Here is a 23,980-nt window from a genome sequence, read left to right as displayed (position 1 = left end):
TTCCTTTGCCAGGCTATTGAAGATCGGGATGGGATGAATCTTCAATTCCATTCTTTCACTTTCTCGGTTAGTATTCTCAATAATTTGTTGTAATTTGTCCCAGTGTTGCTTAACACTTGGACAAATAATCCACAAAGTCATCCACAAAGTCATCCACAAAGCAAAGTTGGCTGATATATTTGCTGTTGATCCTCACTTCTAATGCAGTGAATAGCATTGGAGAAAATGTGTCCCCTTGCCTAACCCCTTTCTTGATAGGCTACTTTATACTTCTGGAGAACCAAGGTAAATGTGCTATATTTGTACATATTTGTCAAGGTATTCACGTATGCCTCCTGTACTCCTTGATTACGCAATACATCTCAGACTGCAAGCTGGTAACCCCACTAAACAAAATTCCATTTCATTCAATAAAACTTCTTGCTGAGATAGTTGTTTCATGACCTAAGAACAAAGGCTACGGCGCCAAGCAGTCGAGAACGAAGTGAGACACCAAGAATGAATGCAGAGAAAGAATGAGCAGGTCAAAGACAAAAGCCGGACAGACATGTGTTCCATAAAACACACGAGCAAATTTAAGGACTGTCGTACTGGTGCGGCATATAATATTCATCCCAGCTACGTAGAGCAGACAGACCTTTGTGTTAATCAAATATTAATGAAGCATGACAGCTAGTTAAAACGGCGGGTAGCGACCTAATCTTGCTTTACACTGTCGAGATTGCACATGCATGCCAAAATTCGGAGAATGCCCCCTTTATACAAACACAAGAACGACGAAATGCGTCTAATGGTCTAGGCTTGTCATATCAATAGTACTGGAAGCGCATGCGTAAGCCAGTCTTCGATTAACTTGAATAAAGAAGAATTAAAGTACCTAACATTTACCTCGCATAGGCTCGCAGGTGTGCCTGAATGGCAGGTGGCGCTACCTTACCTGAGAATTTGAAGATAAGTTTTTTGTCTGCTTTCTTTTCCGCCTGCCCTTGAGTTGATAGCCGGCGATTCTGTTGTCTTGTTTACTTCTCTTCTGTCCGTACCTGCACGCCTTATTTTCTTTGACGATGGATCACACCCGCCGTGATTGCTTACTGGATTGCTTAGGTCGCAGGATCGAATCCCGCCCATGGCGGCCCCATTTCGATGGAACGAAATGCGAAAACACCCGTGTACTTAGATTGAGGTGCACGTTAAAGAACCCCAGGTTGTCGCTATTTTCGTTGCGTGCCTCATAATCAAAAAGTGGTTTTGGCACGTAAAACCCCATAATTTATTTACGACAATGTCTATAAATGTAATTACCAATTCCTTGTACCCCAGCCTGCTTTTCCCCCACTTTTGCGTTGAATAGCAATGGATGGATGGATGGATGAAAAACTTTATTAGGGTCCTTTAGGGTGCGCCCTAGCGCGCAGCGGGCCGCTCCCACGTCGGGACAGAGAGGCCGAGCCTCTCCGCCGCGTCGCAGGCCCGTTGGACCGCCCATAACTGTTCTTGAATAGCAATGACTACAGTATACTGAGCTTGCACCTTTTCATCGCTAAGTCAGCGTCTTCCTAAATCTGTTCTATTTGTTCATCATTGTGACTGGAGATTGGAGCGTAGGCTTTCACTACCTTTTTTGTATACTTCCTATTCAGGTTTGTTACGATGAGTGCACCCTCACATTAAAGCGCTAGAATTCATCAGTGTTGCTCGCTATGTCCTTATGCATTAGAAATCCTACCCCGTATTCTTTTCTTTGGAATACCTCTGTAGCAGAGGACGTGCCCGTTAGTCACCAGCTCTTCTAACCTCAACTAAGATCAATAATATACCAGGCAATGCCTGATAATTCGTCAGAGACTTGCTTAGCTTGCCGCATTCGAAAGTGTTGGCATGTTGAACTTTGCAATGTTCAGTTTCCAGTGATGGCCCATCCGGATGCAAAGATTCTTAACATCCTCCACCACGTCACAAGTCTGACCGCCGCCTTGGCGAGCCGCTAGGGACTGAGGGCCATATGTTAATTGCAGTGGTAATGAGGGAGCTAGTGGCCGAATGCTACATCAGGGAGGTCAGTTCCTTTTCTGATGAAAGAGTGCCTTTGTTCGAACTTAGTGGGCCTTCTTAATATGGTTGCACCTGGGCTACTGTAGCCCCAATAGCTCTCGGCAATTTTTTTGGAGTGTCAGGCACCACTCTTGACACCGGCATAATAAACACACAATACCACAGAAAACACACTAAACCGGATTAGGACATGGATTGTTAACCCAGGCCGCATTCATATCTTGTTGACCCCTCTTAGCAAACAAATTCAAAAACAGTACCGCCAAGATCATTGCATTCTATTTCCCCTTCTTCCTTCCAACAGAATGCAATAAACAATAAGGAAAACTACTATAAGCGATTATTCTATTTCTTTTTTACCTGCAGAAACAGCGGAAACATATCACACTGTGGTTTGCAAGATATTCGGCTTCAGGATAGCATCACATTGTATGTCTGTGTGACATGGAGCTTCCGGCAGCAAGTCGTCAAGCGAGGGTTTCTGAATTCTGCGCGTACTTCATTAGAGTTATTAGCTCGAAATTCTTACAAGACGTGGACGTCGTTCAATATGGTGGCGAGTGTAAGTCCTCCTAACCTGGAATCTTGCACTGTAGAAACTGCTGGAGCTCCTGTTCAATGAATGTGTATGGATATAGAGTAAGCCATGAAACGCTCGCTACCATTGGCATAAGTTGAAAAAAAACGACATTTGGCACCTCTTCTGCACGATACTTTGCACAAGTTAGCATGACTAAGTATTCTCAAAGCGTTCTTTTCAGCATAGCACTTGCGATAGCTAAGCACTTCCACATTTTTAGCGTTCAAACCACTTGAAGAAAAATAATAATTCTCTTGAAAACTTCCCAGACGTGTGCGTGACGCGCAGCAGGGCGAACAAATTATATAGACTTGCTCTCATGTATGTCATTTCGATGAATGCGCTAATACGTGTTCCTGTATAAAAATGTTACAGGATCTATTTGGCGCTCACAAACGCACAAACCCCGACAGTCACGCAAAAACGTTTCTGACTTAAACCTCGAGAGATAACACAATTGTTAACAAAAGAATGATTTTTAATATTCATTTCACAGCACATTTGAGCCCACTTCCGGTAGTTAGGCGAACAAAAAATGATTGCAATTCTGCACGAAGAGCGAAGCACTGACAGCGATAGAAATGTAATAGAATAATAAATGAAGCAAGGCTTGTAGTTTTATGAGCAGTGTAAATTGAACTACGCTTAGTCTTACTAAAGCGAACACAACTTACTGTCAAGGAAACGATGAGGACGTATAGGAACATGTGGCCGAATTCCGCAAGCGAACGTTATGCCAAGTGGCCACCATTACAGTTTCACTGTGCCATAAATTATAATGTAGATAGACGAGGTAACATCCATAAGCTATGCTTATGAATAGTATGTGATGCATCAACTCTCTTGCCTAAGTACGGGCTTACAGTTCACCTTCCTCCTCAGATTCCATCGTCTGTTCACTAGGCTATCCTTTCCGAAGTTAAAATCGTCATCAGAAAGGCACTGGGGGAATTGATGTAAGCGAAGCTTTCTGTGCTGGTTGCTTTGATTGACGATAATTAGCGGTGATGGTGACTACGAAAGCTTAATTTCTGCAACGTTTAGTCTAGCACTAGAGTATTGAGTTGATGTTACACTTTACCTTGCGCGCACCACTGCCGCTTGTCTGCGTAGTACACAGAACACACAGGGTGAGATTTTTGCTTAAGGCGTTGTTATGCACCATATTTCATAACCTCTGAAAGGGTTGAGCATTGCCATTGCCTCACATGGCACATCGCATCGTGAAAGAACTATTAAACTTGAATTGGATTGAAGTATTAAACTTGGATTGGGGCGGTGCTATGATCTTATTATGAGGTACGCCGTAGTGGCGGACTCCGGATTAATTTTGACAGCCTGGTGTTCCTTAACGTGTTCCAAAATCTAAGTGCATTTGCGTTTTATATTTCGCTCCCGTCGAAATGCGGCTGCCGCGCTATGGATCAAATCCGCGACACCTAGCAATGCCATACAGGAAAAGCTACCGTGTAGGACACGGAAGTGCTGATTTGACGGTCGACCGCTTCCGTAGTGTCACCTGGACCCTGCAGCGTTCTTTAATTAATGCGGCTATGCTTCTGCACGCCCGGCGTAATTTGTCCGTTTGACATAATTGCAAGGTGTTTATTTTTCAGAAATATCAGGAAAGTACTGTATCATATTTTAAAGTTAAGCTTATCCACTTTTTCCGCAACCATATGATACATTGATAGTAGAGTGACATATAGTAGTTAGGCTTCTTTGACAACTCACGTCACTTCCTCACCCGCCCTCACCCCCTTGTATGGAGTTGCGACGTGAGTGGCGTTTAGGGCATGGTATCCACCAAGCCCATTGACTATGATGTTAAGTTGTAGAAAATGAAGGAAAAGGGAAGGGTCCATCCTGCGACAGCTGGTCATCCGGCGGCAGCGACGCCCAGGGAACTCCAGAGGGCATTGTGCACATTCGACGCAGTGGGGCCCAAACGAGTTTCTCGCGTCGTCTATCCTCTCTGATTCGCTCCTAATATGCGTACACACGCTACAACCCCCTCCCCCACCCACGCGGTGTGCCAGGCAGCAGCAGCAGCAGCCGCAGCAGCAGCACCAGCACCAGCAGCCGCAGTGGGAAAGTCGAAGGTAGACGTAAAGAAAGTTTTCCTTTAAAAGATTACATGCCTCTTCTATATACGGCTATTCTCTAATGATGCTTGAATGACCAATTGCGTGCATTTAGCATGTCTTCGAAGGCATCGTTTGTCTTCGGGGAGAGGCACTCTATGTTGCACTGAGCCCTTATCCCGCATCTACGTAGATTACATTGCACTTAGGCTAACAACGCACGCTAACCGGTATTACCGCTTTGCAAAGTAGAGGGGCGTTGCATTTGCCTTCTGCATTGCATGGTGCAGGAAACCAGCGTGCTCTGCGAATGGACTATTCTGATATTTTCCTCTGTGATCGCGCGCGTGGCTATTTTTGGGCACACGTACACAGAGAAAGAGACGTCAGGGACACTCGCTTGATTTTATTTGTCTTATTTCTTCAGTGCCCCTCCCTAACTCCAGCACAATGCAGCATTTCCCGGACAAGTGCACATCGCAGTGGCCGCTTCAATCGTGGTTCTTCCGTTTTCGTCTTTTATCTTTCGCGTAGAGCTACAGTACACAGCGGCGCGGAGGCGTGCCCTACTTCTTGCGGTAAGGTTTTCCTCTGCTGGGCCCATGTTGCCCTGAGTGTTTGGGAGGGAAAGCGAGAACAGAACATGCGCCTCGGACAAGAAGACATGCAGTGTTCCTATTGGGCGAATACCAGAACCTGCTCGCCTGTTTTCTTTGTGTCATGCGACTCACTGCATGATCCGTCTTTTGGTGGTGTTCTCAGGACTGATGTGCTGAATGTATTATGCTTTGGCGTTCTCATTTTCCTTAGGTAGGCAGCTTTTCTTCCTTTTATTTTGCTGCCTGACATGCACGAATCGAGCTAAATTAGTTATTTTGTGTTTTCTCTGTAACACTATGGTTGTATACGAGAAATTGTAGTAGCTGTTATAGTGAAGGAACGACGCAATGCGCGAAGAAAAGTACGTTCAGGCAATTTTATGAAGCTCGTTATTCGCAGTAGCGGATGTCAGAATGGATGTGATAAATCTTAACATCTTCGAATACATAAAAGTTCACTAATTACATAAATAATGCTTTACGGTAAGGTTTCTAATTCCAAAATGTGATCTTCTCAATGTTTGTTGTTTACCGGCAGTAGAAATGCTGAGTACCACTAAGTTCAAGATATCGGCAATGAATACCTTGCAAAATATACGGTATAGCTATTTTTATTGCGATAGCAATTTTTTACATCACTACAATGGTCGGATTAATGTGCCCTCTTGTTAGGTGTGCTTGTAACTTGTCCCTGTACGCATGCAATTGTGGTTGTGGTGGTGGTGTCGCTTTAGTTTATGTCAGCAACATACAATCAAGCTTGCCTAACTGTGTGATTGCTATGGTGGCCATACTTAAACGTTAACGTGTAGAGCGACCAGATTTAAAGACTACTGAGGATGCCGACCTAATAGTACCGGTATTTGGAACGCAGCAATACACGAATAAAGCGACACACAATGCAAGAGCTGACTCAAAAATTATTTTTTTTGCATGTACTGAAAAAAATATGTGTACCAAGATACGTTGTTCATCTCAAAAAAGGCTAAAAACGGACATCAAATGCATGTGTCTAAATATGACCAGTGATGTTGGATTGTCTGCCTTGTAGTAACAAGCTTTAAGAATCGAGCGGCATTTTTGATTACACGGTACGCCTCAAATACTTCATTGTCTGATAAGTGTGCCGAAACAAAATGACTGAAGGGCGTGTTAACTAATTTCGCTGTACTCAGAGGCTATAATATTGCATCCGCTAATTTGGCCGATGTAATCACCTTCAGTATGAGCTACAATACAGTGCTCTTGGTCCAAGGAGCTGTGAGAACGTACGGCATTGTCAACGTATGAAAAATTGGAGAACTAAGCACCATTCGGAATACTGGTATTTATTCAACCAACTTTGCATACAAAGGCGCCACCTTCCACAACCCTAAGCACCTTGGACAGTGCATGCCATGTTGGTGCTCATAGTGAACGTGACTGTACATATATCCACAGCTGAAGAAGTTGAATTTCTTGAGTCATTACTGTGCGCTAGTCTTGACACTCTCTCTAATGATTTGATAGCTAAAATTAAGGAGAAGTTAGCTTAGAAATGCCTTGGTGATCCCACCTCCCTAAGGAAAAATTGTGCGACTTCTGTGTGACAGTCTTGGCACTCTCCTGGCGGCACATCATGAATTGATACTAGTTAACACAGGAAGTGGTTGCGCAAATTGAGGCGGTCACCAGAATAGTAAAAGAACTGGACCCCTCTTTGAGGCTAAATAATATTGAAATAAAGCGTGAACGAGCCGCTCAGGGAGAGGACCTTGTGAAGCGGAAAGTGGGAGCTATTCATCATCGTCTTACGCCCAGCAACTTAGATGCAATTCATCGCGTCTCAACTAAATCAGCCGGACAGAACACTTTCGCTCGGTTTTATGGCCGCGACAAGAAAAACGACTTTGCGGGTACAGCGCGCAAGGCCCATCCGAGCACTAAGATGCTAGCTTCTCTGGTAGTTCTGCTAGAGCAATTCAGGTGAATGATCACCTGTCGCCCGAGAGGAAAAGTTTGCCAAAGCCCTTACACAGACAGAAAAGCGCGCAAGTGGCCGTTACAGTGACCGGCCAATTGCCAAATCAAGGCTCGCAAAACTGGTAATAGCAATGTAGGTTGTATTCTCAAAGAAAGTGATTGAAACGCCGTCACATAGCCACTGCGTTCTTGATTGATTTTTGCTCCGAACACTTCTTTAACTTTCATCATTTAATCGTGGTCCTGGTATCTCCTCAGGAATCGATGGACGTGGTAGCTGAAAGTAATTGTTACCTGGCATACTTTAACACCCGAAGTATCCGGAACCATTTAGATAATATTGATAACTTTCTGAATTCCCATGCTCGTTCCTTCTGAATCGTTTGCGTCTTGGAAGCTTGGCTTGCACGTACATGGCGGCAACGTTTTCGTCCTGCCATCGCACGAAGCTGAGTATTGCCACCTTCCTTCACGTAGTTATTATAGCTCAGCAATCTTAATCGACTCAGATATACTGTACACCCGCCACCAAGATCTTTCCTTAGATTTCCTATATTCTGAATTCGTATAGATTCATTTAGATCACCCATTTCTCAATAATAACTTTATTTTGGGTTGCATATACCACTCTTCCTTCTCCAACGTCAGCAATTTCATTTCTGGCCTGGCCACCGTTTCGCATAAGCTATCATCTCAAAGCAAGCGTGTTCTGTTAGTTGATGACATTAACATCACCTGGCTTGCCATTGAAATACCGTGTACGCAGAACATTCAGATTGTTTCAGTGGCTATGGTTTTTAATCTCTTATCTTCCACTAGATGTCCTCTCTCTGTTGGTACTTTATTGCGGGGTCATGCTCTTTGTAATTTCTCGCCTTCTCCCTATGCTGAAGTAATTTATGTGAACATTACTGTTCATTATCCCATATTTCCTGCATTCAACGTGGTGAAGCCCTTTGGAACACTTAATCACGTTACATCCATATTTCACCAGGAATCATTTATTAATTCCATAATTATAGCTGACCAGTCTATTGCTACATTGTTATGTGATGCTGACCAGGCCATCAACCAGTTACCTTCGCTTTTCCACAAAGCGGAGAACCAGTGCACAACATTAGTTAAAGGTAAAAAGAGATACAACTATCCTCAGTACCCATGCAAGAAAAGAAAGGTAAGTTTTGCACAAAAATTAGAAGGCCACTATTTATTTCTGTTGTGGCATCGCGCTGCAAGAAGTGTACCGACACTCTTCATGTCTGCTAAACAATGCCAACAAAACTATTACGAAAATCAATTATACAAAGACACGAACCGTTTTAGGTGGCAGTGGTAGCTGTTGAACGATGTATGAAATCGATCATCACAGAATTCATCTTTGTAGAAAGGTGTATATAATGGCATTGCACATGATAGCCTTGAGAGTGTTGCTAACGCTTTGATTGCCCGCTACTTCGAAATTTACAGTCCAAGACATCGCAAATCACATTCAATAACTTCAGGGGCCTGTTAAGAATTCTAGGCGACTGGTTTGGTAATGAATACGCTTGACTTGCACCTTTTGAGACAGGACTAACTAACAGAGTGTTTCATTCGGGGAAACAATTTAGAGCTGTATCTGTGTTTCAAATTCCACATATCTCATTAACTTATTATTATTATTAGTCACTCATTAAGCCAAATAAATTTAACTTTCTGGTTTTTAATTAATTTCAACGAAAGTTACCCTTAACACAAGGCATCACAATTGACACGCGCTTCATTCTTGTCAGTAATAATGCATCATTATTTTGTTTATCTCATTGCTAACCTGAAGTTCACTCAGCATATTTGTCACATTCGAAAGATGGCAGCATTCGGCATTCATGCACTTCAAGGACCGCTGATTTCTCTCGTCAGGTTCTTCTTTGTCTTCGCTGTCATACATATTCCTACCAGTTAGGAAATTGTATAATGGGGTAATATAAATAAGTGTTATCTGTCATCCCTTCAGCATTTGCGAAATCGGGTTAATCGGGTATCTTAACTGTTGTCGCAAACACAGCCCAACTGCCATTTTCGCTTTTGCAGCATCTCAACAGTTAATAACTTGTTCCGGTTTAGTCTGCTAGTGTTATTGTATAAACAAATAGCATATCCAGTTTCTGGTTATTTATTTTAATAAGGTAATAAAAACTAATACTAATAATAGATTTCAATAAATACCAACGGAACCGAGTGTCTGCCATCAACCTTTTGCTACCTAAGGTTTTTGCTAACTGCACGAAATGATCTTGATCCTTTGAGATGACATTACAGAATAACTTACCCATGTCTGTAAATCACTAAAGTCTTTACTTTCACTAAGGAATTCTTCGCACTGCTGATAATACTCGTGCTATTAATGTGTAACACTCACCGAGGCTCCCGTTGCAGTATTGTACTTCGGAACCCTCGTCTGTGTATATCTTATACGCGGTAATTAACCTCCAATGTAATAAAATTGATTGCTTGATTGATTGATTGGTTGAACACGGAATGTTTTGTCTACGCTTTAAATAAACTCAACAAAAAATTTACGTGATTGTGATGGCACTTTTCGCTACCATCTGCTCTGCACTGCACCCTTGTGTGCTCTATCGAACGGACGAGGCTGTGTCATGTCAGACGCATAATATACAACGTGCACGCCCAACCACTTTCTCACATTTTTGAAACCATGGGGCACTCTATGTGTATAGGGAAAAAAAACACCACAATTTTCTTTCCTTCAGTATGCACGAAATGACGGCGCCCACATTTTTCCTTTACCATTGGCATGCACTTCATAAACCGTTGTGGCGAGTTGCATAGTATATCCTTCCTTTGTCTTTCGCCTTTTGCTGGGCTCTAAGTTTCTTTACCATAATGCAATACCAACTAGTCCACCATCCACCCCAGTGGTGAATCGGGTGCCCTGCACATGGTATTAATTCAATACTGTTTGCCGCCACACAAAATAAGTACGTGACACCAACCGGGTAGCAATGCACTTGTCAAACACGTGTATAATGCCCTAGAAATGCCCTGCCCATCTCTTGCTCCGTAGCTTCCTTTGAATAAGCTGACTGCTTCCAGTACTCTAGTTTTCCTAATTATCTGGTAAGCTTGCACCCGTGTACACACGTTTGCTGCTAAGCTTGCGATGGTGAAGTTTATATACAGGAAACAATTCATAGCAACATGACATAATAGGAGCCATAATTCCTGGGCTGTATAAAATTGTTTCTAGACATCACTATTGGCAAACCTTCGTTCGCCTCACGGAAGATCCGTCTCCGTCCCGCCTGCTCCGCTTCTAATTTTTGCGTTCCAGACAGGTGTATTTGTTTTACTGCAACTGCATTGTACAAGACAGTCGACAATCTCCGAGGTTAGTACCGATGCAAAGCGTTAGGCGGGGGACTAAAATGGCGCGGAGTCAATAATGACGGGGCTTAGGGTCAGGATTGACTTTGCAGGAGTGTCACAAGTCACGTGGAAACACAGGGGTTGCTAGTTCAATAAAATATTAAATAATGACTTTTTTATTATTCAGTTTAGAAAACTTCTTGAAATTGAGAAATTGATTGAACGCAAGAAGTGATGAAGCCATGGCTATCTCGCAGAAATTCTCTGACTATAAACGCTTTCGAGATACGAGTTCTCAGTATGTGGTATGGAATACATTGATTCTTCCTTCACGAGAGCGTGCGACAAACTGTTTACGAAGTAAACTTTGTCGATAACAAACTGTTTTGCATTGCAGCTGAAGAATTGCAGTAATTAGAGCGTCAACAAAACCAACGCAGTATTTTGGCAACGTCTGCATTATTTCGAACGTCTCGTTGGCTGTACTAAACAAGGTATAACAAAAACCCAGCCGTTTCGTCACCTGTTCGCATGGCATCGTCAGCACACAAATGGCAACAAATGGGGGAATACGCGCTATTTATTTTTTATTCCTGGCCTCTTGGAGCAGTCAATTACAGCTTTTTTGCTTTGGAAGAAAGATAAAGCTTCAGGGACCCGTTCAGTATTTTAGGCGTCTGGTATGGTATTGAGCACAATTGACTTGCACCTTTTGAGACAGGACAGACTAACAGAGTGTACCGTTCGGGGACACAATTTAGAGCAGCGTCTCTGTTTCAAATTCCACGTATCTCATTTTCTGCTACATATAACCATCCAGGAACCGTATTGTGAAGGTGATCATTCAAGCTCTTCACTTTAACTTTAAGCTAAAACGAAACTTTCATCACGCATATCCATACCTGTGAGAACTATTCCCCTCAGCGGTTCTACTCGGCGTCCTTTTAACGCGAGAGCGTTAAGGAACCCATGTCACAGAATATATGGTGTTGGCGTACGTCGTCGGCGTTGTTGTCCGTCGGAAATAAAATCATCCCGAACCACAACCTCGCAGGACCTGCGCGTGGCGCAGAGGCGTTACTGAACTAATTGAATTTCTCAAAAGTAATATGCATCAGAAAGTTTGTTAAATCCAACTTACACACAACCTACCGACATGATCAGATCAGATTGTAATTTGAATGTCTGAGAAAATAATTTGAACATACAAGAAAACAGTTGTTTACGCAGAAAATCAAACATAAAGATGTGAGCCATTGACGAGTCACTGCTTGCATCCTACGCCTTATAGGGGTATCAGACATTGCTCTACCCTGCACTGCCACTGGGATTGTTCCACTATTGTTTTCTGTTGGGCTCCGTGTCGCAGAATATCCGGTATCGGTGTCGGTGTCGGCGTCAACGGCGCCCGATAATGCTATCGCGTTCCACTCTTAAAGGCGAAGCTTAAGCGTCCTCCATGGTTTTTCGGACGGTTTCGGTAGTAGAGCGCTAATTGCCGAAATGATGTAGTTTTTCATATTTTTCTCTTACCGTTGCAGTGGAGGAAGAGGAGGTGGAGGAGGATGAATAAACGTTTATTTTCGAAAAAGTATTCCGGGGTATGCCCCGGTGTCCCAGTGGAAAATACAAAAAAAAAACAAGAACAAACCCCCGTGAGCTGCATATTACGCGCACAATCTTATACGTTATTTCTTGTGAGCCCTTATTTGGCATCAGCGCCCGCCGTATATGAGCAAAGGACTGTGGGAGCAAGAAACTATCTACATCAAAGAAAAAGAAGTGAAGCCTGTGTGGTGGTTTCTCCGTTACACGAATGATTGAATGTGCGTGGCAGTAAGAGTTTAAGAAACCAAGCCTCTCCTGACGAGTGGCACGTCTGAGTGAATAAAGCTAACCGGCCTTACCGATAACCGTACGAGTCCTGAAAACGCATTTAATGAAAATTCACTAGTAAACAAAAAGATTAACACAAAAACTAAAATTGTAGGTGATGGCTTCGTGGTAGGAGTAACGACGCTTATCTGCATGATTCTGCTTTGTCATAGCGTCGAGGTACGGTGCCACCTGCTTTTCCGAGCATACCGTGCCTTTTGCTTTTGGCGCAATATCAAAGAGGCCTTGCGTGTTTTGGATGTGTAAGGTTTTGTACTCCAATGTATTGCGCTTTGGTTACTATTTGAAAAAAAAAACGCTACCTTGTCTTACACGCATATTTCTGCATATAACCCAATACCAGTACAGTAGTAAGCGCAGTCATGACGTGCATGCATATGCGCGCGTGGTCCGGCGATATTTATCTCCCAAAATAAGGATTCCTGTAGCGTCAAATACATGTAGCTTTCATCGGTTTGCGTTTCTACGATTTTCGACTGCTACAATACTGCAGCTACCGCGACCCGTCGCATCGAGTGCTTGGACAAATTTGGTCACATGTATTGGAAGCCAACAAAAGAAAACGAAAATCTGTAGTGGGAAAGGTCATAAGGCGGGCACCTGGGAAGAACATCCACTGGGCGTCTTCCTTCGAACAGGACAAACGCTCGCGGGAGGACACGCGTGCCAGACTATTCGATCGTACCGAGTAGGGGACAAACAGGCCGAACGCCGTAGGCGGCCAGTGAGCGAATTTGGCTCGAAGAGGCCGGTCGCTCAGCCCCGGTTTCTTCTGTCGCGGTCCCTTGATCAACAGCGATGGAAGAGCACGTGCTGCCGTTCTTACATTTGGCATGTTCACGCGGCGCTTGTTGTTTTACTGAAGACGAGCGGGTTATAGGAAGAGTCGGTCACTGTACGGGGCACAAATTGGCTCACACCGGCAATGGTCCAAAGTGTGAGGGGATGGTGGAGTCCGGAAGCGGACTACTCAATATTCCCCGGAGAGTGGCGCCTCATTGGTGTCCTCGGTGTGGGGGGCCTGATAAACAAGCATACCGCTGGGAGAAAAGAAAGCTGTACGGCCGGGCTCGCCTCTCAGCAGCTGCGAAGAGTCGATGGAGATCAGTCGTGACAGTAGATGGCACAGCAGCCGATGCGAACTGCGATGACTTCCAAAGAAGCAAGCCTGTACAAAATACATCGAGTGCTAGGAATTATACGGAACAGTAACAAGTATTTCCTTAACTGTTTGTTAAGCCATCAATGAACCAACACACACGATAGTGTATATGTGCTGACGACCAAACGAAGTCGCCCATGCTATATTTTGCAGATCATATAGAGAAGTTAGCTTTTGAACAGCGATGGAAGCTCCACGTTCTAGAGTTGAACATTTTCCACTTGTTTCAATTGGATTTCTCTTCCGAGGCGTTATTGTTTGGTATTCACTCCTGCTGGATGCTACCCATCTACGCCTGCGCAAAACTTCGCGTATACAATTGTATTCACATGTGTTCTGCTACAGCTATACCAGTAATATACGTTTTTAAAATTCCGCAGTCCATTTTAACTTCCGCATCAGTTTAATATCAGTTTAGCAGAGTATGTTGTTGGGCAAGTTGGTTCATTGTATTTGGAAAGATTGAATGCGCTTTGTAGACGATCACAAGGAAGAAGACAGGACAGGCGCCTGTCCTGTCTTCTTTCTTGTGATCGTCTACAAAGCGCATCCAATCTTTCCAAATACATTGAACATCAGATAAATGCAATGGGTCTTAAGGCAAAATTAATGTGTAGTCATGGTTCTTATAGGTTGGGCATTGTGCGCTTTTTCTTTACAGCGAAGCTGTACATGGCTACCCCGACAAATTTTCTGCGTCCGTGCGTGTACACCATCTCGTCGCTAAACAATATTTTTTCTCCGTAGCTTGTACAAAAGAGAGTCTAGTCTTGCAGGTTCATTAGCGTAGGTGTCAAAACCTATGATGGAGGGCCCATTGTTCTTCCAAGCGCGCTCGTCGCAAGTGTCGAGTCGAGTGGTTGATGAGCCGTTGTTCTCAGCGCGGCGCTCGTTCGCCGCCGCTAGGGGACTCGTCGCTATAGCAATTGCACCCGTGTAAAAGCCGTAATATACGTACGCGTATGTCTATCGTCCAATGTCTCTTCTTCTATACAGTGGCGTCAGTGTCGCCTAGCTACCTTATCGGCAGTTGCTCTTGAGCGGTTTCATGGGGCGAACGCGTATTGTGCGCACGGAAGGGGAGCAACGTGTCCTTCTAGAACGATCAATGAGTCAATGAGCCTGGCCCGTCGTGTGGGCCGACCGACGAAGACCCGAAGCATGCCCGTCAAGAACGGCCAGCCTCGCTGGCCATCCTTCTTCATGGAGTGGAAGGGCCTATGAATTTTTTTGTATTCTCGACTGGAGCACTGCACGGGCCAAGTTCCTCGACCTGCGTCAGACCGGAGCCCGATCCGGGCTCGTGGCCTCAAGCTACGGCCCGCACCCGTAACTCTATGAACGGGCCCGGCCGGGGCTTGTAGGAGAAACTCAGTGTACATGCATTGAAGATGTAATTGCTTGCTCGTTGTATTCAAAGACGTTACCATTAACCCCAGTAACCACACAACATTGCGAAAGGACTTTTTTTCGAGAGAGCGTGTACAGGACTAACATAAAAAGACCAGCAGAAGCTTAAAAAGTTTGACAAGGTATCTTCTTCAAAACTTTTAAATACACTAAGTCGTTAACACGAAGAAATATACACACTTGTAAGAAAAAAAAACTCAGTGCCCTTCCACTTAGAGAAGCTGTGTATCGGGGCCCCTTAATGGCAAACTGCACCTTCATCTAGCGTCGGCCCAGCATTGCATTGTATTTAGAAGCGGCCCACCTATGGGGATAGCCTAACGCTTGCTTGCCCCCCACCGCGGTTCGGCCCGGCACTGCACTTTCTTCGGGATCGGCCCACGTATGAGTGCTTCACGGCATCTTGACCTGCGCCGTTGGTTGGTCCGACACTGAACTACCCTAGGGATCGGCCAACGCGATCCCTAGGATAGATCAGTTTTGTGTCTACACACGGACACAATCCTGGGGAAACTAGCCCGTAACAGCTTCGCTGTAAAAAATAGGCGCAGTTTCACCGCCCGCGACAACAATACTTAGCGTTGCCCGCGATCTCCTCGTCTGGTGCTCTAACAATACGCAAACACGGCATGACGAGACGCAGCAAGCTAGAGAACTGCTGATGCATAGCCGGTACAGCGTGCCACCACTTACAAGGCGCGTCACAATGCTGGCGCGATGAGCAAAGTCCGAAGTGACGTCACTGGCGCCGCACTACGATGGAGCACCAAATGAGAATGATGGATAACTCAGCACTCTGTGACAGTGTATCGGCGCTAGATTCAGCTTGATGTCTACCGACTTTTCCACTCAGACCAGTGTATGCATCGCGTAACGTGATCAAGCGGTGGCTCAGCAGGCGCGTGTTTGCGTACACAACGCTCGTGCCTGCAGTGGAAACCACAACGTTGCCTTGGCTCCGGCGGCACCAATTGACCATAGCATCAGAGTTGTTCCATCTTGTTATGCAGCGCGGAATAAAATGGAACACCAGCTAGCGCGGTTTCACACCATGCATGAAAGCGACAGTGTTACTGCACTCCGCGTCTATATATGCACCCATTCTAGCCAGCCACGCATGCGCCGCGCGTGATCGTCAATACCCTGACAACGCGAAGGTGGTATTGCGGACGCCCCTCTAGCGTCCTAATTGTCATTGCAATGAAACCGCTGTTGTGAACATTCGTTATATCGAGAAAAATCCTAATATTTTATTAGGTGCAAAAGCATCTGAAAGTTTAAGCACGAATATGCCAACTGCGCACCAAAAATAATGAAGGTAGGCAACGGACTACGACACGAACCATATTGTTTTTAACAATTTGTAAGAAGGGAAAACTGACCCTGCTACGGTGTTGAAATTATGGGGTTTTACGTGCCAAAACCACTTTCTGATAATGAGGCACGCCGTAGTGGAGGAGTCCGGAAATTTTGACCACCTGGGGTTTATTAACGTGCACCTAAATCTAAGTACACGGGTATTTTCGGATTTCGCCCCCATTGAAATGCGGCCGCCGTGGCCGGGGTTCGATCCCGCGAACTCGGGCTCAGCAGCCTAACACCATATCCACCGAGCAACCACGGTGGTTCTGCTGCGCTGTTGTATGCATGGGAATAACGGGATATGATGACTTCAGATTGGCATTGTTCTGGGAGAGCCATGACACCTCGAAGACACGCCTGGCTAGCGCTGTTCCATCTGTGACAAGGGTTCATCTTCTACTGCAACAGCACGGATAGACAGCTTTTTCTCTACCAATACAAGAAAACATGTTCTATTTATTCATGAGGACATGTGCTTCGATGCGCAAATATATGAAACGTAAAAAGTGCTGTCGGGCGGCTGAAGTGCAAACACAGACAACAAAGTCTTTCCCTGCTTCGCGAAAATTCGGCACGTTCTTGGTTTTTATCATTTGATTATGCACTGCAGATGAGTAAACTCAAATGCGAAGTGAAATACGAGAGAATGGAAACGTTCAATGAATATCATATTCGAACAACGCTTCATCTCTGCAGCCATATTTACATCTTACGCGAAAGCCTCACTCAACACCAGCCAAAATGAGCCTCGCACGCCCATACACCGTCGACAGCAACCCTACCGAATCCTCGAAGACGCACTTCTCGGATATAAATTTAACACCCACGAATAGCGTTGCAAACGATGTTAATGTGCAGACCGTCGATGTGTGCTTCAACTACCATAAAGCAATTGTCAACAAGGTGCAAAAAATAAAGAGCGGTAAAAGGACGCGCTTGCAATAAAACAATCGTACCAAGAGCAATAGTATAGTGCAATCGCAAAAGTGGTAACATTCCGACCATATGAAATGCGGTTTTAGAATACGTTCTTTCTTTCTAATCCTTTTTAAAAAAGTGCTAAGAAACCATTCCAGCCATTCTTTTTTTTTCAGTAATTAGGAGCCAGTTTTTTTTTTTTCTCGAATGGTAATCTATGCAGAGCACCCATGTGTGCTCAGAGACCCGACATAGCTCTTCAGTGAATAGGCCTGTGCCCACCCCCTCAAGCCCGAACCAGGTCCAAGACGGATGGCATTAGGCCCAAACTGGGCCTGGGATTCTGATAAGGGCAGACCTTATGAAGTGCTGAATTTCTAATCACGATAAGTGCGGCGTTCACAATTGGAAGTTTTTATAAAGCATTCACACGTCATTTGATGACAGTTCATTACAATACACTTTGACCGGTTTGCAGTATGGCTGCGCAAACCATACGTCTTCTGGCAAGGTGGCTCACTGAATGAGCTAACACTTCTGCGGCGCAATATCGAAATCTTATGTTTTCTGCAGACGTATTCTTTGTTACAATGTAGCGAAACAAACACATGTGATATTTAAATTACTAGTACGGCTCTTCCACTCATTAATGAATACGCTACAACCATGGTGCCCTTGCTGGGAAAAATTGCCATTTATAGACTTTCTTTATTCTTAGAATGTTTTAATGCGGCCCTAAAACACTTTATTGTAGTCTAGAAAGTAATTTCAAGATAAACTAGGCTGTTTGAGAATCACTTTGCACCCAAATGTACTTCAAGCGTTCAGCCGAAGAGGAGTTACTGTCAAAAGTACCTTCGCGGTGCTCCCCGCCCTCTTTGAATGTCTTGCACTGCGAAGGCGACGGCAGAGTTCGGCGTGCCCACAACGCTCTTCCTACTGAACTTCACCTTGGCGCAAAGTGCAAGATTGATTTGGGATGTTCACGTAGACGGATGTTCACGTAGAATGTAAGATTCTGACGCCTACGAGGCCCCCGCTGTTATCGAAACCCGATTGCCTTTTCGTGCAGCAGTGCGCTTGAGCAAGCGGGCACCCAGAGGCGGACGTGCTATCTGCGCTTCGTAGCAGACCGCCAGCTGCACGGAACTTCATGTGGAATGATCATGCCTAAATTTTACGAATGTTTTATAAATATTCTGTTGCAGATAGCCTAATTCTACTCCTTGAGCTGGATTCTTCAAGTGGTGGTCATTACTTACACAAAAATTTAAAACACATATTCAATTGATTGCGCAGAGAATTACGGCACACAGGCAATTACCGATTTGTAGCTGTGAGTTTGCAAGGCGTATCCACTTGTAATGATTTCCACAATGAGAGCCGTCTGTGGGTAGCGGGCCACGTCGGTGTATAGGACTGGAGTGTTTGATTTGTCATCGCCAAATAGGCGAGCCAGGGCTTGTGCTCTTGCCTTTCGTCGACCTCTATGGCGGTCAGGGTGCATATTCCGTGGAATTGGGGCCACGTGAATTTTGTTGCGAATGCTAAGCGGAAGAAGTGTGTGGTTTTCTTGGTATTTGATATCCTAGACGAGATAGAATGTGGCATCCTTGCATTGTTCGTTGCAGACGTTGCAATTGGCTGTTAAAATGACCTTCAACTAGTTCGCGGATGGTGTTGTGCACCCCCAGTCGTAGTAGGAGCCGCGTAGACACATGTTGGGGTAGTCCTAGTGCTGCCTTTATTGCCGTACGGAGGAGGGTGTCCATCTGGTGCATCTCAGTCTGAGTCAGATTATCATAGGGGAGGTGGTAAGTTAATCGGCTAATTATGAGGGCTCGCACGATTCGGAGTACGTCTTTTTCTTTCAGTCCTTGTCGGTGGTTTGTAATGCGCTTTATCATGTACGTTATTTGGGTAACTTGTTGGCGGAGCACGTGTAGGTTGATGGTGATGATTAGTGATGGCCTCGGTCCGTGAACATACTTGCGAAACAGCAATAGAAGTGCTACACCACGACGAATATTCAAAGAAGGAATTGATAGATTGTTTTTAATTTGCGTTATACTTTCGTTCCAGTTGTAATTTTGCGAAATGAATCGAGCGGCTCTATTCTGAACTAATTCTAGCATAGTGGTTAAATAGTGTAATGAGGGGACCATATTGAAGGAGCAAATTCAAGTTTAGGGCGAACAAATGTAAGATAGGCTAACTTGCGGACATTTGTCGGCGTCTTACGGAAGTTCCGGCGTAAATATCCCGAAGATCAGGAGGCATTTCCACAGATGTTGTTGATATATGTAGTTCAGGAAAGGTTTGCTGTCAGGGTTACGCCTAGGTATTTGAAAGAAGTAACTACAGACACAGGATTATTATTAATATAGCATGAGAACTCGGAAAGGAAATGTTTGCGAGTGAAAGACATTACTTTATATATATATATATATATATATATATATATATATATATATATATATATATATATAAGTGGTATACGTTACGCGAAACACCTTTAACAAGCCAAAACGAAGGTAGCGTCAGAACATAACATCATTGTTTTATTTATTTGCAATATTCATATATTACCCCCTAGGGCATTTTCTACAGTGAACTGTGGCCCTCGTCATTTTCTGTCATTGCAGCGGAGCTTATTAGCGAATTGACCCGGGAGCTTCTGAATCTGCGCCTCTCTAGAGGATGATTTCAATGCACAGTGTGCATCAAACTTATGCCGAATAGATAACCTAAATGATAAAAGTAAAACAGCCAACTTCATTGCAGTGTTCCGCCGTATGTGTAAATCTCTGCCCACCCCGTGGTTGGCACTCCAAACAGACAAAATATCCAGAAATACGTTTGTGCGTCAACTAGTGCAAATATTTATTTCATTAGAAAAAGAAACATGAGTGTACAATGATTATTGAACCTATATGTAGCTTCTTACGGTAGTCAAACGAGAATAAAGAAGGCTCCTGCGAGTATTCAAACGCATGCGGTGCACACGGTGATTTACGTACTTCCATGGCACATGGGTTGTGACGAAAATTGAGCAATAAAATTTGAGCCGCAGTTAATTGTGGCCGCCTTTATTTATGACGTGGGGCTTGCGTTAGAGCCGGTCTTACTAGGGCTTGCCATAGCGCTGCCTTTAGCGCTGTCCTTCGGGCTGCACTCAACACTGTCTTTGCCCTGATTGACGTCAGCGCTTTCCGACCCTGATGACTTGCGCTTCTTGCTGGCGGATTTCTTAGCCTTGGACAGTTGTTTTGAGCCCCTCTTCTTTTGTAATCGTGAAGATGACGTCCGCTTATTCTTCTTTCTCTTCTGCCCGGGCCGTTCCTTGCTCATCGAATGCTGTGCGTGCTTTTCACTGAGTGACGGACTTTCGATGCCAGAATGCGCACCCAGCTCCTCTGGAGTTTTTACGCCACCTTCTGTCGGCTGCGCTAGAAGAGTTGCTGATTCAGGGGCTGTAACAAGACCTTGCCTGCTGTTCATTTTGCCTGCTGTACCGGTGGTGCTTGTTGGCTTGACGTCACATTCCAGTTGGTGCAGAGGAGCAGCTGGTGGAAGCGGTACCGCGCTTTGTTTTCTGTCGCTTTTCTGTACGGCGTCCTTCGCAAGCTTAGCGTCGCCTTCTGGCTGAGGGAGCGGAAGCGCCGCAGCAGCCGCCGAACTCTGGCCTTTGTCTGCCTCTCTCTTGCTCTCTAGCGATGATTCAGCAGCACACTTTGCAGGTTCACCGTTGACCAGGGCTATTTTCTCCGCAAAGGCGGCGTCTTCTGGGGAGAGAGTGCGAAGCGTGGTGTCGACATTGTTGATAATCTTTCGAATCTCTTCGACGTCTTCCTTGGCAAACACCGATGTCGGCACGGTGTCAATGTTTGTCTTGTAACCGGACACCTTAATCTGAATGGATGAAGAAGTGTCATCCAGAAAGCCTGCTTGAGAGGTCGCATCTCGGGATGGTACCCTGGAAGAACGGAGTCCGAACTGCCGCTCGAGGAGCTCGTTGAAGTTCTCACTGTAACGGGGCGTTGTTATCACGTCGGGGGCGAACGAGACCGACCGCTCCGTGGTGCCCACCGTCTCGCGAGGGTCTATCGTCTCCGCCACGGTCACCGTGTCGCCGCGACTCGTTCCAGCAGCGACGCTAACCTGGCCACTTGTGGCTAGACTCGGCTGGTCAGGCAGGGCACCCCTTCTCGACGCGTCGCCACATTCTCGCAGCAGAGCTCGGTACTCGTGACTGGCCACCTTGTCATCGGGCAACCATGTCATTGCTGGCGCCATGATCTTCTCCCACGGGTGGACCGTGAGAAGGGCGAAGAGGTACGTAGGGATGAAACTGACTGCGACAATGATGATCCAGATTCCGAAGAGCTTCGCGGAGTAACTAAAGCGAACGCCCCTGTACCCTTCTGGAGACGGCTCCATTACCTCGATCGCCAGCAGCATCGTTAGTTGAAGAGGCACTCCGAAAGTCCAAGATAATCGCGTCATTAGGTTCGGGTAGTTACCCGTCATTGTGTGATAGTCCACCATGACGCGGTGAATACCGTAAATTCGAACAATGACCAGCATTTCTAACAAAAGAGACAGCGCCGCAATGACCTCAATGTTAGGCACGAGCAGCTTGATTATGTATGGTCCAGAGGTGGTGGTGAGACAAAGTCCGAGAACGTAGAAGCACAAGCAGGCAGCTAGGCGGAGCTCGTTCCGAAACTTTGCAAATCCTGGAAATTCAAACACGACCGCTTCAAGGACAACTTCAGGACCTATCATCATGTACCCCAGGGCATTGGCTAACAACCAGGTGAAGTACACTGTGCACCAAAACCGCGTCGTATCCAGAATTGTGAGGGTCTCAGGCATTATCACGTGTTCAATATCGGCACTCTGCAAGATGCGCTCGATGTCCGTGTCCCTAACAGAAGACAGAAAACCAACGTGCGCGTAGAAGAGGAGTCCGTAGAGTAGCGAAGATATCAGTTGCATTAGAGCTACGACGGTAGAAAATGTTCCTATCTTGGTCTTGAATATATTGAAGCGCGCAGTGCTCAGGAAACCCCCACTGAAGATGCCGATGTTGCTTATTGCCACCTTCAGCGCGTCCCGCCAAAGTTCGTAGCTGATGACGCCTGACAGCGGTGCTCTGACTAAGATATTCATTCCACGATCACTGCACTTTAGTGCCAAAGAATTCACGAGCATCAGCGTCAGTGTAGTGATGGTCAAGGAAGCAATAACGTACACTGCGTACTCGGCGTTTTGCAGGCCATTTCTGGTGGCAACGAAGACGAGCATCCAGAGAACCGCCATCGTGATGGCTATCTCCGGATGAATCACGTCGTGGCCGTCTGTCGAGAGCCGGAGAACCCTGGAGTCGAAGAACAGACGCGTAGCGCTCTGCGTGCCGTTGACACAGTCGTTGAATTTGTAGGTGGACTCGGGAACCAGCACCGTTGTGGTGCCGTTCGTCACCGGCATTCCCTGCGTCTCGTGCGAGTGCTGGTAGCGCTGAACTATGTGTTCCTGCACGCTGCTACAAAGCACCATTTTTCTTTCCAGCTCGTAGCACGAGTCCGATGGCCGGTAGTGGCTGCAGTCAGCCCACGGGAGAGTAGACCGGAACAAGCTGGCCAGGAACACGGTTGAGTAGGAGCACTCTGTCACGAAGATGGTCATGCCAAGCGTGAAGTAGAAGGTCATCGTGTGGCCCAGACCCCGCATGCCCGGCACAGTGTCGAAGATTCCGATGTTTCCGGCGCCCATGAACTGGCCTAGCGCGCTCTCCAGTTGCATCACTGGGATCACCACGCTCACCGTAAGCGTCGTGTAGGCGATCGCGAACGGGGCTCCGCCGTGTATGAAGAGGAGTCGAGGCAGAGTGAACATGCCGTTCTTGCTCGCGATGACGGCGGCGAACGTGAGGAACTGCTGAGTGCGGCTCTGGTAGCGGCGGCGATCCGAGGTGCTCATTGCGGCCGCCTCGAAGCCCAAGGTTCTTCTTCTTCTTCTGCCACTACTGCTGCTTTCGCCAAGCCGCTTGGCAGCCATTTGGACAACCAGTGCCTCTTGTGGTCAATAGATAATCGTTAGAGAAACCGGCCATTATTTTTGTCTCTGAATTTATTTACGGTGAGAGCAGCAAATCTGAATCGAATTGAATTCAGGGGTTTTGCGTGCCAAAACAACTATTTGATTATGAGGCACGGCGCAGGGAAAGACTGCTGATTAATTTTGATGACCAGGGGATTTTCAACGTGCCCCCAATGCACGGGACATGGATGTCTGCATTTCACCTCCATCGAAATCAGACCGCCAATGCAAGGATTTGATCCCGCGATCTCTTGCTTAGCGGCGCAACACCATAGCCGCTAAGCCACTGCGGCGGGTAGCAACCAGGGAGGTTTCAATTTCTTTAACCTCCTGGCTAGCAGCAATCTCCCACCATGAAGAAGGTCATGTAATTCTTGGTTGTCTGGTAGAGGAATGGAGAAGAAAACAACTGTTATAGGGTTGTTTGCTGCGGTTCAGGGGTAAGAGCATGTAATCTAGTATTTTGAAATATATATGAAAA

The 23,980-nt window shown here is 45.7% G+C and overlaps 1 protein-coding gene across 1 annotated transcript; it reads right to left on the bottom strand.

The window, feature by feature from the left end:
- Positions 1 to 20,486: 20,486 nt before the first annotated feature.
- LOC142583636 (sodium-dependent proline transporter-like) lies at positions 20,487 to 23,457 on the bottom strand. The gene has a single exon (XM_075694129.1). The coding sequence runs from the start codon at positions 23,455 to 23,457 to the stop codon at positions 20,488 to 20,490; it is 2,970 nt and encodes a 989-aa protein (XP_075550244.1). The 3' UTR covers position 20,487.
- Positions 23,458 to 23,980: the final 523 nt, after the last annotated feature.

Source organism: Dermacentor variabilis, chromosome 5 (genome assembly GCF_050947875.1).
Source record: "Dermacentor variabilis isolate Ectoservices chromosome 5, ASM5094787v1, whole genome shotgun sequence".
In the NCBI taxonomy this organism is placed as follows: domain Eukaryota; kingdom Metazoa; phylum Arthropoda; class Arachnida; order Ixodida; family Ixodidae; genus Dermacentor; species Dermacentor variabilis.
Note: the sequence above shows the minus strand (reverse complement) of the source record. Positions and strands in the feature narration are given on the sequence as shown.

Excerpts from the sequence above, each read along its gene's own strand:
- LOC142583636 (XM_075694129.1), bottom strand. The coding sequence starts at position 23,457 with ATGGCTGCCAAGCGGCTTGGCGAAAGCAGCAGTAGTGGCAGAAGAAGA.